Source organism: Nothobranchius furzeri, chromosome 9 (genome assembly GCF_043380555.1).
Source record: "Nothobranchius furzeri strain GRZ-AD chromosome 9, NfurGRZ-RIMD1, whole genome shotgun sequence".
NCBI lineage: Eukaryota > Metazoa > Chordata > Actinopteri > Cyprinodontiformes > Nothobranchiidae > Nothobranchius > Nothobranchius furzeri.
The window spans coordinates 48,373,089-48,391,678 of record NC_091749.1 but is presented as its reverse complement, the minus strand read 5'-3'; the positions used below and the strand labels follow the sequence as shown (position 1 = coordinate 48,391,678).

The 18,590-nt window shown below is 38.1% G+C and overlaps 1 protein-coding gene across 5 annotated transcripts in view; it reads right to left on the bottom strand.

Annotated features, from left to right (window-relative positions):
- Nucleotides 1-406: 406 nt before the first annotated feature.
- kcnq1.1 (potassium voltage-gated channel, KQT-like subfamily, member 1.1) overlaps nt 407-18,590 on the bottom strand; it is a 102,101-nt gene continuing 83,917 nt past the window's right edge. For 2 of the 5 annotated variants that reach the window (XM_070554505.1, XM_070554509.1), the window contains exons 11-18: nt 17,843-17,981; nt 15,322-15,345; nt 15,063-15,119; nt 9,735-9,864; nt 4,773-4,848; nt 3,354-3,448; nt 2,959-3,178; nt 407-1,122 (exon numbers count right to left, since the gene is read on the bottom strand). In XM_070554505.1, the coding sequence (XP_070410606.1) occupies nt 844-1,122; nt 2,959-3,178; nt 3,354-3,448; nt 4,773-4,848; nt 9,735-9,864; nt 15,063-15,119; nt 15,322-15,345; nt 17,843-17,981 (1,020 nt within the window). In that variant the 3' untranslated portion in view covers nt 407-843. The remainder of the gene's footprint in view (nt 1,123-2,958; nt 3,179-3,353; nt 3,449-4,772; nt 4,849-9,734; nt 9,865-15,062; nt 15,120-15,321; nt 15,346-17,842; nt 17,982-18,590) is intronic. The other 3 variants (XM_070554507.1, XM_070554508.1, XM_070554506.1) reach the window with 3 other exon arrangements.

Sequence of the window (18,590 nt, the reverse complement as noted above, 5' to 3'; positions counted from 1 at the left end):
GAACACCGCTCTGACAGATTTGGATGCTGCGCTGGTGCCGCCGTTAAAATAACACAACTACATTCCACTATAATTGATTATGGTACTCTTCTATGATGCAAAACCGTTTATGCCTCCATCTCATGCATTGATTATTTGATTATTTTCCTCAGCTCTGTCTTAAACCTCGCGGTCGGCCGTCGGGAGTGGGGGTGAGGGGTGCGCGCGGGGTTTGGGGGCCACAAAGAGAGGGCTCGCGGGCCGGACGTGGCACGCGGGCCGCCATTTGCGGACCACTGCCACACCATTATTTTGTGTTACTTTTAGGCGAGAGGCTTGAGCTAACAATGCTAAAGCAGGGCTACCAACTTTTAAAAATTTAAATACGTGAGAGTGGGTGAGGTGGGGGGGGGGGGGGGGGGGGGTACGGACTGTTTCACCCTGTTCACTGACCGTCAGAGCGGGGGAATTAGAAATAAGCTGGCTCAAAAAATATCTCAAGCTACTTTGTCAATTACCTATAACTCAATATTAAAGTGAAATGTATTTATCAACTCATTGTGTACGACTCGTCATCTTGTTTTCTAGAATCTTCTGGTGCCGATCTGTAGCTGGGAACAGCCATGAAACTTGCGTGTTTTGAATATGGGCTGCAGTACCCACCTTTGACCACAGGATGTCATAATTAAAGTTAAGTTGTGGTAATACTATTTAAAATTTTAGGACTGCATAACTTAGAGAAGCAGATGCAGCTGTGTGTGGTTGTTATGGACAAACCCAACAATGGACAGTTAAGAACATTCAGTGAGCTTTAGTAACCCATCGTGGCGAGGAAAGCACAAATTGAGACAATCTTTGAGGCTTTCAGCAGCTCTCATCCTGACTGGCAGTGGAGCTGAGAGGAGGGTTGGGACAAGCCGTGTTGCTGGTGTTGTTGGACACGAAGGACGGAGAGGATGAGGACAGCTGGTCGTAGCTTGGCAGACTGTCCTGGCTGTGGGGGACATTACAGGTTCGCCTGAGTCGCGGCCTCTGCCTGCCTCTGCTTTCTCCACTGCCAGCATCACTGCCAGCATCACTCTGGTCCAGGAGGAAGGTTAGGGACTCTGCCATGCGGTTCAGAGTTTGGTCCATGTGACTTATCTGAAAGATTTGCATTAGATATTAAAACATTTTTGTCACAAATCAAACCAGTTTAGTTTAATTTACCGATGCTTTAGAGATAAATAAGGAAGAAAAGTTTTTGGGAAATAAGTTTGCAAAGGAATTGTGTTTAGACCATTTTAGTGGGTTTTTCTGCAACATTCATAATTTTGTAGATAGAATCCTGAATGGCATCTGTTCTGTGAAATGCAATTTACATATTTTCATGGCAGACATTTTGAATTAAAATGGCTGCATTCAATTATTCTCCAGTTGTAATTGCTGGTTCGTGTATAAAATAGCAAAAATTAAAAAAAGAACTACCTCCAAAGAGTGATTCGATCTAATCTGCCGGGTTCCTTATGTAGGACACTTTTAACTAACTGGCATTCTGAACTGAACTCAATGATTTTCTTATGACTCTTGTCATGATTTGGCATTATATAAATAAACTGAATTGACTGCTGCTGCACTTTGAACTTGTTCCTACCTGAACCACAAAGTTTCTTTGTGCGAGTTTAGGCCAGAAGAGGGCTACAGAGTGCTGCCCCATGTGACGCTGCTCGGCGTTTGGGTTCAAGAATCACTGGAACCAGTTTGAAAGCAAGCGCTTAAAATGGTAAAACCCTTGTCATGGGAAAGATCTATGGCTAGTTCAAATCCAGCTAAAACCAAAGGGGTGTGCTGTCATCCTAAATTGGCTTCAAAATTTCATATAATTCATGCAATGTAACTTCCGGAGATTTAAAAGCATTTCTACTGAAATAACCATGTTATTTAAAATGAGTGACAATGTGAAGATTTTATAAATAACGTCTGTAGAGATTTAAGAGAGTCGAGCTGATTTACAATGGCAACAATATGATTTTAACATGGAATCCGTAGGAATATATTTATGAGCTAAACAGCAACTTTTGCAGATGGATTCATGTCCAAAGTAGATTGTTGCCTTAATTAAACAGCTCCAAGAATCAGTCTTTGCTGTGTTTGGGTACTTGTTCATTCATTAGCTATTTCTCCTAACACAAGCTGTTCTCTAAGTTATCAAAAGTGAGTAAGATGATAATTATTTACACTTTTTACACAGACATGAACTTATAAATTGGTGATAAACTCCTAATTAATGTTGCAAAATTATCATCATGGATTTCAAACTGTGTGCTCTTTTGCTCCCCATTCTGTAAAATGATCTCGCTGCCTCTTCGCCGTTTATGGCATCATCAAGGTAAAATGTATAGAAACCAAAGAGTGAACCTGTTCACATGAAGTGGCACTTTCACAAGAATCACATTTCCAGGAAAATCATAGTCCCAATTTTCAAAAGAAGTGCATTGTATTTGATCACATTATACACAGTTTTAAGTGTGCATTTGTAAACACTCGAGGAGCAAATTGCGGGCGACGGGTTTGCTTTGATTCATTTCTGAAAATGAAAGTGAAAGGCCTAGCGTTGTTGTGTGCTGTGGAAGTGGCACAGTCAATTCAAGATTTATTTTTGAATCAATAATAGCAGGGCCACATGTATAAAGAGACATTTTCTTTTTCATTTTATAAATAAAAACTGATATTTTTGCTGCATTAGCTTGAACTACTCATAAATCCATTTGATGTGGATTTGTTTATTGTGTTTGTCATCGGCCTCTGGAGAATAAGTTTAAAAGATAAACCTTAAATGTTAAAAGGAATAAAATGCATTTTCATTTTGATGTAAACATTTGCCCCCCCCCCCCCCCCCCCCCCCCCACACACACACACACAAAACAAAAAAAAAAGATATAAAACACTCAGGTGTGGAGGAGTTCTTGTCATTTCCCAATGATGGTGCACGAATCCCACCTTGTCTTCCATGCGGTTGAGTCTTGATCCAATGGAGTTGTTGCCTTTGTCTCTGGCTCGGTCTTCAGAGGCAAACATCAGAGGAGTAAATAATAAAAGAAGAGGATTAGGTTTGTGGTTTGTTTCAAAGATAGCGTCAAGTATTCTGAGTGCAAAGTGAAGTGAATTATTACCTGAACCCATCTGGAACAAAGTAATTTTCCCTAAAGACTGGTCTAGTCTGAGAAAAACAATCAGAGGATCAAGTCAGGAGAAAATGTATTCCCTCTTTATTTACTCTCAGCGTTCCTTTCTTGAGTTCAAAGTTGTTTTGAGTCCTGCTTTCAAGCAAGCGGCATTTACCACCTGAGCACCATGCATTACTCTGAGGATCTGTCTCGTCTTAAACACTTTACCGTCTCTGAAGCTCCTTGATGCGCACCATGAGGTTGAGATGACCTTGAGAGTATTGTTCGATCACGTCTCTCACATCATACGGCTTACGAGCTTGCTGAAACATAAAGGTAATTAAAAGGTAAGTGTTAAATGACCGAGGTCTAAATCAGTGTTTGCTTGCTTAATGGTTACGTTTTGGTTTTATGCAAAACTTTTATTTACAGAATATATTTTTGATGTTTGTGGCTTTCTAATTCGCTAATATCAGATGCAGAGCATAGGGTGTAGGGAGTTTTCCAGCCCAATTAGTCCAATTAGTCCTGTACACACAGTCATTTGTCTCTATCAATTTTATTTTATTAACAAATACGGGGGGAACTGTAAAGTGTTTTACACTGTGCCGTACATGTTCTTGTGATCCCTCATCACCCCAAAACTCCAGACAGTTCCTGTAGCACAGCTGCTTTAAAGAACCTGTGTTTAATCCAAATAGGAGAATTTTTCTAGATGTTAACACATTTTAAAGTTTAGCTTTATTTCTCAGAAATCACTGTTTATTCCTTATTTGGGTATTACACTTTACAATAATTAGCCAAATCAGCTCTCAGTTTAATCAATTCAGTTCTTTTTTCCCAATTTTGGTGTTTTACACAAACTTTAAAGGGGGACATTGTTTCTACGTTATAATAGTTCTACGGTTGATACCAAACATGTTCATGAAATTATTTTTATTGAATCTCTCTCACATGAAGCAATTTCAGCAGTTTTATTCATGAATGAGCCATTTCAGGGCTCTGTCACTAGCTGGAGCTGGCCACGCCCACACATGCCCTGCTCAGGCTGCTATAAGCTGAGAAGCTCTGATATCTGGGAGGAGCTTGGAGTAGAGCCACTGCTCCTCTAGCAGCAGCTCTCTATTTTCTGTGAGAGGTGGTTCTATTCTACTTTCCCCAATCGTGACACGATTGGGGCAACATAACCAACAAGCTAACAGCTAGCTTGAGCAAATCCAAACAGTAAACATGAATGGAATACTTTAGCACAAAGTGCTACTGCATTTTGGGACATAGCAGCTTGTAAGCCAGCAGACATACACTTTAGTGTTAGCTGTGCTCAGAATAGCTGTTAGCTCATCAGTCCTCTCAAACAAAAAAGCTATTTCTTTGAACAAGTCTGTTCAGGAAGCTATCTATAATCTATTTACAATAAGCAGTGCAGTAAATAGAACTTTTACACATACATACTTAATAATAGCAGAACATTTTTAAAAATTTCCCCCATTTTTTCTCTAAGTGCTCATTTGTAAAGTATTTATTTTTATACTCTGTAAGGCATGTTATGTTTATATGCTTTTCCATGCCAAAACATTAAACAACATATTTAAGAAAAGACACCTGTGTAGAGAAATGCATTCTGAGAAAATAGTAATATGCTGGTACCTGAAAATCTCTCCTGGCCACAAAGTAACGCATTCTCTGGATCACACGGATGGCTTTTCGATGTGACTCTGTCAGTCTGGGGGAAAAAAACAACAACTTTCAAATGAATTTTCCTTTTAAAATAATCTAACAGCTGCCTCAGAAAAAATAAAAAAATAGATGACCTTGCACAAAACTTTAAGTTCAAAGTTAGTTGTTTTGCAGTTCTGCTGTGTCTTCCCCCACAGAAACAAAGAAAAGATGGATGACATGGCCTTTACACCCAAGCTCATCAGTTTAGAAGAAAATATTAAGCATGCTTGTGATTGCTGCTCAGCCTACATCAAAGCCTTTCCCTTACGGTTCGCCTTGCTGTGAGTGTTACCACGGTGATGAACAGCGAGAACAAAGACGGATGAAAAACAGTAAAAAGCCCAGAGTGATTGTGAGGTAGTTAGCCTACATTATTAGGCTGTGGGAATTATTGAATAGCTGTTACTTATCAGGGTTCATTACAGTGAAAAAGCAGTGAATGAGTCTGTGAGGTGGGAGAGCGCTGAACGTGTTGTTGAGTCGTGCTCGCTGTGGGAAAAAAAAGGGTCTGTATGAGTCTCATTATACAGCTCTCAAAGGCAGAGCAATGGGCTGAGCTGCAAAAAGGCTATCATAACATTTGGTCAAATTAACAGGATAATATGTCAATAATGTCCTCGCTGAGCTATTACAGAAATCCATTTTTATAATAAAAAGAATATGGGATAGTGATGTAACTGGAGACCAAACAGTGAGGCAAATATGCTTGACTTTAAAATGGAGATGACAATTTTTCATACACATGATGCAAATTATGTAAGTAATGAAACAGTTTCCTCTTCCTTCGATGGACATCATCAAAACATTAAGGACACCATTTCTTTAAGACTTAGTTGAACGTTTGGTACAGAAATCTTTATTTTACAGATACAGTTTTCAAAACTACTCAATTATATCTTAGATTTCAAAGAATAAAACAGGTATTATTTTTAATGAAAAACATGCATCTTAAAAGGGGTTATTCCCTATGATATGAGATGACATGACAGGACTGCTTTACACCTCTTTTGCTGTATCTCACTTGCGCCTCCTACTTTATCCTTCCTAAAACAAAGTAAAAAGCAAAGTAGCAAAGTAACAAACAAAGTAAATAGCACTAAGTTGGTGCAAACCACCATCAGGTTTAACAACTCAGAACAATTTGCATTTCTTTAACTTGCCTTTGTTCTCAATGCACAATCGGAAGACGGACATCTGTCCCAAACACGCCCGACTAAGGTGACAATAAAAAAGAATGTACCTCAGCTCCAACAGAACCATTCATTTTAAGTGCAAAAAAAAACCCAACAACAACAACTATTGACTTTATCAAGCAGAAATGCCATCATTGGTGCTTTCTGATCGAGCCCTGCATCTTCTCATTTTAATTTGACAATGAAACAAACAAATAAATAAATAGTTACTCATTTATATTATGTTTAAATTAGAGTTTGGGGATGGATGTAGGCTGTGGTAATTGTTCTGTAAAATACTTTTGTTGTTGGAATGCTCTTTGAGTTTGTGTTTACTACATCCCGTTTTTTGATTAGTAATATAAAACAGCAATAACATTAATTTGTGGAGCCAACTTTTCTTTTTTTTTTGTAACCTGTCCTGTCCTGACAGATTGGTTGATCCGGGTGTCAGAATATGCCAGAGCAGTTTTACTCTAAAGCAAGAGTGATGTGGGATATTCCTCCTGTTTCCCACAGGCCTTTATCATGTTTGTGGCATGTTAGAACACATTTGTTTACGCCTCAGAACGGACAGGCAGGGAGAAAAGAGACGTACCACACAAACTGGGAAAGAGAGGGAGAGGGAAAGGGGGGATTCATGCCCCAGCAGCTGATATAAAGGACGGACACCGATCAGTTAGCCCTGAGAACAGACCCAAGCACATGGAATAGGAGGAGCCTGGGACTTCGGGGGCACCAGTACAGGCCAGGGTGAGACAACCCCACGCCCCAAGAGCTCACTTCAATGCCAGCTCCTGACACTCATCAATGGAAAAAAATTCTCGACACACGTGCCCTCCTTTTTTGAAAGCTCAAACTGTTTCTCTCTCTCTTTCCCTCCCCCCCCCCCCCCTCTCTATCTTTATTTTTGCCAAAGACGCAAAAAAACACCAACTTTTCAAAGAAAGAGAATTTCATGCTAAATGCATGGCACAAACCAATCAGCTCTTTTAAAATCCTCCTTTTTGCCAAGGCAGCAAGTTACAAACCTGGTGGGTTTCATTTAAATGCACACATACACATTACCTCATTTAAATATGGGAAAACTGTGAGTTCATAGAGATGCTGTTAGGCTGGCAGCACATGTGAGGTGAAACTGAACGAAACCCTAAATCACGAATTTGTGTTGTGTCCGTTTATTTTAAATACTAAGCTCTTGTTGAATATTCAGCACTAGTAATGATTTGGGTATTATTTTAGTCAAAGCTCAACTCAAAAGAAGAGAAGGAAATCATGTTGCCTTTACCCCTGGGTTCTTCTTTATATGTTTTTATCGAATGCAGTCAATATTTTTATGTAAAATTAGAAATGAACACTTTTATTTATGGGAAATAGTTTTTTTTTTCACAACTGTCTGCAAATAAGACACGTTTTTTTCTTCACATTAGTATTAGTGTATTACGTTAAAAATACAAAATTAAAATATGTTATATTGAGTACATATCTGAATAAAACTTTGAAATATAACATAATTGTTAATAGTTAGAAGTTTGAATGAATTAATTTATTTTGGTACAAACAACAACGGATTCCAGTTGACTTATGTGTCCAAAAGGGTGTAGACAGAAACTTGTAACACACACTGGCCCTTTCTACCTTAGGATTCCTAGGATTCAAAATAAACATTTTCTACACTCCAAAAAAAGACACACTGCAAAAAATTCTTAGAAAGCAAAAAGACATTTTATCGTATAATTAGTCCATAAAGAAAATATATTATTCACTAGAAAAGACTTAAATCCCCAGTGTGTAGTATTTTTACCTGTTTAATATCAAATTCTGTGTATCCAGTTCACAAACTTGTCCTTTTTTATTATTTTTTCTCACCAACCAGAAGCAGCTGAAAACTCATCTGTTCAGGCTGGCTTTGGTGTGACCTTTTGTTGATTCCTCCTCACTCCCTTCCTTTCATCCTGCTGTTACTACCAATTCAGTCTTTCCCGGGATCTTTTGTTTTTTTTTTTTTAACTTTTCTTATTCATTTTCTTTCTTCATTCTCTTTTTTAATTCATTTTTCCACACTTTATGACTTTATGTTTTGTTTTGATCTTTTATGATTTTCTGTCTGTGATGATACAAATAAAATGTACAAACTCACATTGAACGACCATTTCTTTTTCATGATTTTATTTATTATCTTATAGGTGCATTTAACATTGGTTCTAAATTTTCCAATACATCACTATAATACTGCTTCTTACAAAATCTCATTATACTGACTAACTTATTTTTACATATCTTATATGTTCCTTAGTTCTGAGATTTAAAACATATCCAGTAGGTTTTTTTTTCTACAAGCACTCTAGTTCTCTTGTTATTTATGGTTTGTTAATATTTATTTACCACTTCAGCCACAAGTGGGCAACGTTTGTCATATAGCCTAGAATCCGATTACGCAAAAAGGAACAATAAAACAATGGGAATAACTGAATACTGTGGCCATGGGGAATTACCACTGACCTTCCTGAGAAATTTGGAGTCCTGAACAGCTGAATTATACAGCCAGCAGCTCGCTGAACTTGAAAAACAAGGTTCACACTGGGGTGGCTTCAGATTATCCAACATTTTTCTCTGTTGACATGGTAACATTATTCTTTACATGTGTTTTACAGTTCATGGGAATTCTCGTTTAGTGTTGAGGTTACCACTTTCTGTTTGAACACACTTCTAACTTCCTCGTTACAAAGGCACTCTGATTTGTTTCACAAAAATAGAAACCGTCTTGTTTTGCCTCCTTGTATTTAATGTAATATAACCTCTGTCACTATCATTATCTCTTAGCTTTGGCTTGTTTTCTCCATTAATTACACAATGTCTTGCTCTTTTACAACCTTCGATTGCTCAGAAGTATTCCTGATGCGAAGCTGAATGTTTTTATCTCTCACCTCACAAACTCCTTTGTTCCAATCTCTTCTTATCACTTCTCTTGTATGTCTTCTGGTTGCATTAAACAAAGAGCCTTTTTTGTTTGTAATTAAAAAGATGTGTGGCCTTTTTACTATAATGCTAAAGCCCAATTATCTTCTATTCACAATACCACATGGAAGATCAAAATCAGCTTTTTGGAGAGAAAAAAACTTGACATTTTCTATTCATAAATATGACAGGGACATATTTGGGAGGAATTTAATCTCAAATTGAATTAAAAAAATGTTCTAGCTGAATAAATAACATTTCCAAGGATTTCTCACACTTTATTTGATCGTCATGGAAACCATAAACAGTACTATCTCATGATGGCTCAATTTAGCATGGGATTTGATGTGGCGTTGCTCTTTGAGAACAGCTGGTTACATATTTTGGAGCCAACAGAGCACAGAGTTATCTTGCCAACAACCCTGCTGCATGCAGTTCTCACTCTGCATCATTACACTGCCGTTTAGAAAGCAAGTCCCACGGGTCAAAACTGTCGCCCCAGTTGTTTCACTTACTGTGCTCTTACATTACAGTGCAGTTACTTAACTCTCATTTCCTCATATCGGTTGCAGCATGTGGAACAGAGCATCATGAGACCTCTGGGTCCGGCATATTGCAAAGGTTAATTACAAACAGCACACTATATATGCAGATCTTCCTGTTTCCACTCTTTAAATTTTCACTCACATAGGAACACTGTAAACAATGTGGTGTTAATGTCTCTTGCAACAGCACTTCAATGAAAAGGGGGCGAACTCACTGTGATAGTGAGGTGGCAGGAGCCAGTTCACTCTCTCGCTCCGACTCCAGCTCCATGTCGTCTGCAAAGCTGCAGTTCCTCGGGAAAAGGTTCGAGGACTGGGTATCCAAAAGACCGATGCTTCTTTTCACTGCACATGATCACACAAACACAGCGATTTAAATGTGATCATCGATGTGGTGACCTGTTCCTATTTCAAGGTTTGAATTCATTACTTACCGGTTTGTAGAAATTGTTTTTCTCCAATTTCTTCTTCAGTTTTTATTGCAGTAAAATTAAACAGACAGGATGTCGCACAAAAATACATCCTTGAAAACACAACTTTTCTCAAAACCCTCAATGATTTTGAAATTATTTATATTATGTAAAATCATTGTGGCCTCAGATGCCCTTGCCTGTTCTAAACAGAGCTCTGATTTGCATTAGCAGTCACTTAAAGATGGGGAATTCAATCAGAGTCCACAACCACAATAAATGGCAAAAATCTGGCAGAAAAGCTCTAGAAATCCTGGATGATGAACATACCAGTGGACAGTCTATATTTATTTATTTCCAAAATGCATTTACAAGTAAACTTTTTTTTATTTAGCATGCTTTTATAAGAAAGGGTAAATCCACACAAGTAGAGAACGTAAATCAGCAAATTTCATAAATGGTTCCCTGAACTGGCATCTTTGACAACAATGGCGTCCTGCATACATTTCTAGCCATTTTAAAGCTTTCTGTTTCTGAGGACAGCTTTTGCCCCTTTTTCATTGCTAAATATTATTTTAAAATTCTTCCCAGTTAAAAGATTTGCAGCTTTCAAATTATTTTAAATGCATTATCTTATATTTTCTGGTAAAGAGTGTTTTATATATATATATATATATATATATATATATATATATATATATATATATATATACACCTTTTTTATCGACAAGGTGGCGATGCTGCGAGACGCCCTGCCTAAATCTAGTGTGTTAAGCTCCTCTACGTCTTTTGAGGAACGGCTGGTCTCTTTTTATCTAGTATCACTTTCAGAGTTCACCAGTCTGTTTAACGAGTCTAAACCTAGTGGGTCACCAGAAGATATCCCCCCCCCCCGTTTGCTTAAGGAAGTTTTTCCAACAGTTGCACCACTGATTTTGCACATAATCAATAACAGTCTGGCTTCTGGTTTTGTACCGACGGATTAAAAAAAACAGTTATTCACCCACTTTTAAAAAAACCTGGGTTGGATGCTTCCTTACCAGTGAATTATAGGCCAATCTCCAAGCTCCCTTTTTTGGGTAAGATGCTTGAAAAATGTGTCTATACTGAACTCATGGACTTCTTTAAGGACTTCGATATTTTAGAGACCCTCCAATCAGGTTTTAAAATGTTGCATTGTACCGAGACTGCCTTTATCAAGGTCTTTAATGACATTCTTTTAGCAACAGACGGTGGCAGTCCAGTGCTGCTTGTCCTATTGGATCTTACAGCAGCTTTCGATACTGTAGACCACGAAGTGTTGCTCCATCGCCTTGAACATCATGTGTGAATTTCTGGGCAAGTCCTGGACTGGTTTAGATCGTATTTACGTGACAGGATGTTTTGTGTGAGGATGAGTGGCTTCTCATTGGGCTTCGCTCATCTGCCATGGGGGATACTGCAGGGTTCAATACTGGGACCCTTGCTGTTTTCAATTTATATTCTCCCATTGGGTGACATTTTACAAAAGTTTGGAATTGGATTCCATCTCTATGCCGACGACTGCCAATTGCACTTGCCTCTAGATGGCGCCGGTGATCAGAAGATAAAAAATTTTTTGGATTGTCTGGCAGAAATTAAGAAATGGTTGGCAGAAAACTTCCTGTGTCTCAATGGGAAGAAAAAAACAGAGGCACTGTTGTTTGGTCCGAGCGGACATGTTGATTTTTCAAACGTAGACTGCAGTGAACTGAACTCCTATTTGGGTGTTTCAGCAGTCAACCTTGGCGTGAAGATGGACAGTGCATTCTGCATGGATGCTCATGTGGGTACTGTAGTATCCTCTTCATTTCATCATTTAAGACGTTTGGCTAAAGTAAAGCCGTTTTTATCTAGACGTGACCTTGAGACTGTTGTTCATGCTTTTATTACCTCACGACTCGACTATTGTAATTCTGTTTTATTTGGTGTAAGTAAGGGTACTGTAAACCGGCTGCAGCTTGTCCAGAATGCTGCAGCAAGATTCTTGGACAACAAAAGGAAGCGTGAACACGTGACACCAATTTTGGCTGCTCTCCACTGGTTGCCTGTTGATTTTAGAATTAGTTTTAAACTTCTTTTAATGGTGTTTAATGCGCTGAGTGGTGTGGCTCCAGCCTATTTGACGGAGTTGCTGCAGCCAAATGTTCCAGCCCAGTCACTCCGCTCTGAGAACCAGCTGCTACTTGTGGCTCCTAAGGCCAGGTTGAAGTTGAGAGGGGACAGAGCGTTCTCTGTTGTGGGTCCGAAACTGTGGAACGCACTGCCCCTAACTATTAGGGGCTCTCCATCAGTAGCAGTTTTTAAAATGAGGCTGTAAACCTACTTTTATGATCTGGCTTTTAATTCTGTAGGTTAGCAATTGTTAATGTTTTATATTTTGTAATTCTCATTTGTGGTTTTATTATGTCTGTGGCGCTATATGTTTTATTCTGTAATTGTACAGCACATTGGTGGCATGCTCATGCATGTAAGGTGCTTTATAAATAAAGGCTGAGTTGAGTATATATATAAGCTGATATTTGTGAAACCGCAGTCCTAAGAAAAATCAGTTTAAAGAAAACAATTTGCATAAACCATGTCGCCATGCAGGGAAAGCTGGTTCATCAGACTGGGTGTGCTGGTGCTGCTTCAGTGCTCTACACTTTTGCCTACGCACCTTCCCTGGAGCTCCTTGCAGATGGTTTTGTGTATAGAAATAATCTGGCATGGCTAATGATGTATTTGATAGTTTTGACACTATTGCGAATCTTAACAAGATATTTAGTGTCATTTTAATTAAAAAGGAGTTTCACATCATCAACAAACCACCGCTACGCTTCACAGCACGAGGCACCTTTTCTCTGGGGACTATGTTGTTGACAGTAAACCTATAATATTTATTCTACTTTGTTCTCATTTGAAGGAGGCTCAATATAAATGCCTTTAAAGTCTGAGGTGATGAGATTTCTCAGTCAACAATATTGCCTCATAAAAAATATAATTAGTGTAATATTTAAATAATTGGAAAGCCTCATTAGTCAAATTTACAATGAAATACGTCATTTAAGTATCAATCTCACCATCATAGTTGAAAGTGGGGATAGTGCTTCAAAAATAAAACAAAATGTTCTGAAAATTCTCCTGTTGGTATTTACTCTTGTTTTAGCTGCTTGGTTGATTGGATGATCAATGCACAATAATAATAGTTGCCTCAGTAGTTTGTGGAAGGTCCATTCACAGCCACAACACTTGGCTCCTTCTCCTCATGCTGGTCACCAGCCCGGTCTCATTTCGCTGCAGAATGGCAGTCCCAAGACTTTTTAAGGCCAGCCAGCTGAAATGTCTCCTCAGCCTTCATTAGTGTCTACAGGAGTGATTCATCATTAAATCAAACAAATAAGCTATGGTCGTGATCTAAAACAGGCAGGAAACATGCAGGAAGCAGACGTCAGCTTCAGGTATGTCAGCTCCACTTTAGTAAGTCCTACAGGGACCGGACCAGCACTCTGGCCACAGAGCGATTCTGAGTGACATTTCATTACGTAAAGGGTCATACTGGCTCAAATGAATGATAAATATGAAAAAGTTGGATAGTATCCCTTTAAGACTGACCCTACCTGTCCAAGGGGAACAGAATGCTGTTGATCTGTTCCCTTTGCTTCTCTTGTCACTTTGTACTTTCTAGTTTTTTCTAAAATGAAACATGGGTTTTCTTTCATTCCTCCCCTAATTTGAGCAGCCCAGCATCCTTTCATGGCAGCCTGTCTCTTTGTTCATTACTGTAGCGTAGAACGACTAACAGAATCTGACTCGTCTCACCTCGTATTTGTAGTCAAGCAGAAGACAAAGTCCCGGTTGCATCACTTATGAATTAAACACCCACTTCCATCTCATTCATTATCAAAACACATTAAAAGCAAAGCAAATGTTTGCTTCAAAATCGTCTTATTTTGCCTGTCAATTCAAACACTGTGCGATTACAATATCCAACATTTCTCAAGCACTTAGTTTGACTGTGTAAGATTTAGCATAAATTACCAGGAAAAGAGAAAAAACATGTCGTGTGAAGTAGTGTGAAATCTATTTGTGTGTTGTCTTCGTTCTCCTTGGCCCTTTGCCATGTTGAACAACCGTGTTATTGCAGGAGCCCACAAGGGAAAAACTAAACAGCAGCTCCTAAATGGTTCTTTCAATTCATTATTTCTTTTTTATACAGGCTTCATGGCCAACCCAGTTTGGGAGTAGGTGGAGAGTATTCAACTGGTGTACACTTTCAGACGGTACTATCACGCACATTAGACCTTCCACTAATTAAGTGGTTAGAATCAGAGGATTTTAAATAGATGGAGCACAAATACCCGGGGCAAAACACGATTCCATGTCAACATGTTATATTTTTATCAGTAATATTATTTAGTTTTAAAGGTGGAATTCTAGTAATCTTTGGAAGAAAAGCACAAAAAGCCTTTTCTACTGCCCATTTCTGTTTAACACTAACATTTGGTGTCATATTTCTCAAACGCTTTGAGTCGAGCGCAAGATTCTTTTATGATGTGATATATCACAATAATTGGTCACGTGGGGATTAGAGTTTTTCCTGAAATAGAATAGAATAAAATTTAAAAAAATAATAATTAATAAACAATTAATTAATGCAGAGCCAGCTGACTTGTTGTCGAAGGCTGCGCGAAAACGAGTGATGATTCAGTCTAGAGTTGCGGTGTTTTGAAACCACACCAGTTAGAGAAGTGTGATACAACAGGTTCATGATTTTGATGTGTGAAAAAAAGGGGAAAAATGGTGTGAAGTGACACGGCGTTGGATGGATTTGAAATGGAAAGTTCTTAATTTGTGCTGTTAGCCAGAATAAATGTATCTTGACATGCTTCGACAGGCAGATATGTATTTTCATTTACTGAAGTAGGAAAATAGTTTAAATTTCATGTGTTGGTGTGAGTCCAGCACAAACACAGGTCTGGAATATAATTTTTTAATACACAACAATCAGATAAAACATAAGGTCAACTGAATACACCAGCTTGTGTGTTTGAGTTCACACCTAAGGTATTTGAACCCTAACTCTAACCCATTTGAACTTGGCTGATGTTTACTCTAAACTAACAGATTATTTACCTGGAGGTGATGAGCTGAACTGAAGAGAAGATAAAGATGTCCACGACTGCTGGCGATCTGAGGCACACACACACACAACAGGACACAAAAACATGACCATGACAGGAACTGAAATTTACAGGAAATAACAGGTTTGTGGAGCACATGTGTGTTGTTTTAGTCACATAATTAGGAAACCAGACAGCTGTTAAAAAACACAGGAAAGAACAGTGCATGTACAAAGGATGAGTGCAGAACACAGGCACTGACAGCAGCTTACCACATCCTCCAAGTGCCTGGGATCCTGCAAACCAGGCACACGGATAAAACATCAGAAGAGAGGAAAAAAGACACAAGCAAGAAAATAAGCTATTAAACTGAGAGAAGGAAGCTGAACAACTACAGAGAGATAAAATAGGAAACTAGAGTGACAGATAACCATGTCTGCAGTTCATGTTACAGTTTGAGTGATAAAAAAGCAAAAGTCAGTAACTAAAACTATGTTTTTTTAATCAGCAGCAATTCATTTAAATATAGAAACAACCAAATGAACAAATGGAAAAATAGACAAGAAAACAATTAATGAAAGTTTTCAAATATTACACTGCTGATTTTGAGTTTATAATAGTTTCTATATTCCGATGTCAGGTAAAGGGTTGCCTGCCAACTGACACAAAGGGAAAATGATAGAATGGTGTTAATGCAGTGCAAATTGTAAAAATGTGTATGTACCCATCTCTCAGCACCACATATATATATATATATATATATATATATATATATATATATATATATATATATACATATATATATATATATATATATATACTTTGAGAGATAAAATTGCAAAGTTCCGGTACTACCAAGTGTTTACAGGCCCACCTACATCACTGTGTGTTTGCATATATAATGCATTGTTATCACTATACCCTCAACATTTACAGACAATTTCGATGTCACTCAGGCTTTCTGGTTTCAACAATAAACTGTTCGGTGGGATGTTTATATTTCAGAGCGACATTAAAAATACACAAAAGACCTGTCTTACTTGAAATGCAGTCTCTGTGACCAATGCATACTTTGAATGTGCTAATTTACTAAAATGCATCACAGTTAAAAGCAACATGCTGTTATGCTAGATGAGCAGTCTGGCCTCTAGCATCAGATTAGATTCAAATCAAAGGCAGAGATTTAACTGTGAGCATGAAGTATACACATCTTTACAACAGGGTAAATTAAACCCTGCTGTTATGCTCAGAGCTGAGTGCAAAGCACAAACATTTGCTGAGTTACATGTTGGTGGGAGAGCTGCAGTCAGCCATCCAAGCTCTTCGTGTGTGAGGCAATACAAACAACAAAAAACTCATAGAGATCACAAGCAGCATCCTCCAATTAGCTGTTTCATGCTATGGATGTGCTAAAAGTATCCTTTCAACACAGAGTGTCCTCTCTGGCATCTTTCTTTGTTCTTCTTTGTACAGCATATCCATTAACACCCTGCATGCAGTGTTGTGAATAATAAAGGTGAGAGTCCATTCAGTTCACATGGAATGTTTCAGAGAACACTGGCCACTCCTCCACCCATTCATCCAACCATCCATCCAGTTATCCACCCTTTCATCAATCCTGTACTAATCTATCAATACATCAGTCCATTTGTCCAGTCAGTATTCATCCACCTCTGTTAACCAATGTGCAGAAAACATTCGACATTACAAGTGATTAAATATGAATTTACATTTTTTTCTCGTGTGTGTGTGTGTGTGTGTGCGTGTAGGAAGAGAGAGAGAGAGAGGGAGGGAGAGAGGGAGAGAGAGAGAGAGAGAGAGAGAGAGAGAGAATCTTCATTTTTCTACAAATCTAAACATTCTGACTCAATACTCCATGTGTACACACACCTTGCCTACCTATGATTTACAAAATGATGCAACTCAGTGGTAAACCTTTCGTATTCAAAGGAAAATGGATAACAGTGCTGGAGGCAAATATTTGATTTAAATATTTAAAGTTTTAGTGGTGATGTCTTTATTTTATCCATGAGGGTTTAGATTTTTGCATTTTATTTTTACTTCAATTGTAAGTTTTTTTCCACATTGTAATAGGAATAGAACTGTTCCACTTTCTCCAGATAAAAGTATGTTTTTTACACAATGTTAAGATGAGTCAGTGTATTCCCAACAGCCCCTTTATCCTTCTTGGTGTCATTGGCAAACTGGAACATATCCCAAGCAGACGGTTTGCAATATGCTAAATGGCCAACAGAGAGACAGACAGGAACGCATTTTGATTCTAATTTAGCTTAATGCGTTCATCTAACTTTTTCCACACAAATCGGAAAATGCTTTTTAGAAATGGAAATGTCATATAATGTGATGAATTTCGGATGCTTAATCACTGACCTGTGATATTTTACCAAACTGATTAGTTCTTTATTATTAATTCTTAGTGTTTGAAGGGTATTTCTAAAATGCTCCACTCTCTCTGCAAAAAACCTACCTTTACCTTTTTATCTGCCAAATGCTAAAAATAAAAAATAAAAAATCTCTTGAAATTGCAATCTTCTCACCTTCAAATCTAACAACATGTTTAAGGTACCATCGACAAAAGTTTGATCTGCAGACATGGCTGCATTGTTTACTCTTTTCTTATTTGCATACTCACTGACAGGAAACACTCTTTGTTAATTTAATAAAACAATGTGCATAGCTTAGCATAAATATCAGATGATTTAATATCTGCCCTACATCTAGTGATGTCAATGTAAAAGGTGCTGAACCACTATGACAAGCAAGTTTTGGAACCTGTGCCGATGGTGCTGTAAACATCTGAACTTAGTTCTCTCCCGCTGTCAAATATTGAGTCGCAGGTGATGCTGGGCACTGTGGGAGAAGTTGGATAGTTGTCCTTGTCAGTACTCTTCAGCTTCCTCCTCATTTTCACCTGCAAAATAAATGCAAACACATCAGCGCAGAAAATGGTATTTGCATGACATTTGGATGACCCAGCAGAAAAATAAGGACAGCTGTGTCTCATAATTTTTGTATTTTGTCAGGTTACTGGCACTAAACTGATATTCTTGACCCTAACAGCAAAACACTTTCTGTTAAAATAGTGAGAGTTCTGACAATTTGCAAGAAAAACCTGCATCTTGGTTTTCACATGGATGTTACTAATGCCAGGGTCACTTCTAAAACTCTTGCTGACTAGTCAGACATGTGGCATAAATATAAACTATGTTAATGTAGAGCTGGTATGCATAGAACATTTGGTAAAAATGTGACTGGGTCCCATAGATCTTAGAGCATAATTGCATAGAAAATGCAACCACCAAGCAACAAATTTGTCAATTTCATCATAAAGGGTCTTAAAGCTAAAATGACAAATCTGCAAAACAAGCCATCACATACATATCTTTCACGTCTCTTAACACTGTTGTAACCAATGTTGCCAGTTACCTTGAAACTGTAATTTGATTACTGACTGCTGTTTCCATTCAAAAGTATGGAAACAATGATTACTGTATGTCAATAGTAACTAAGTTAATTAGAT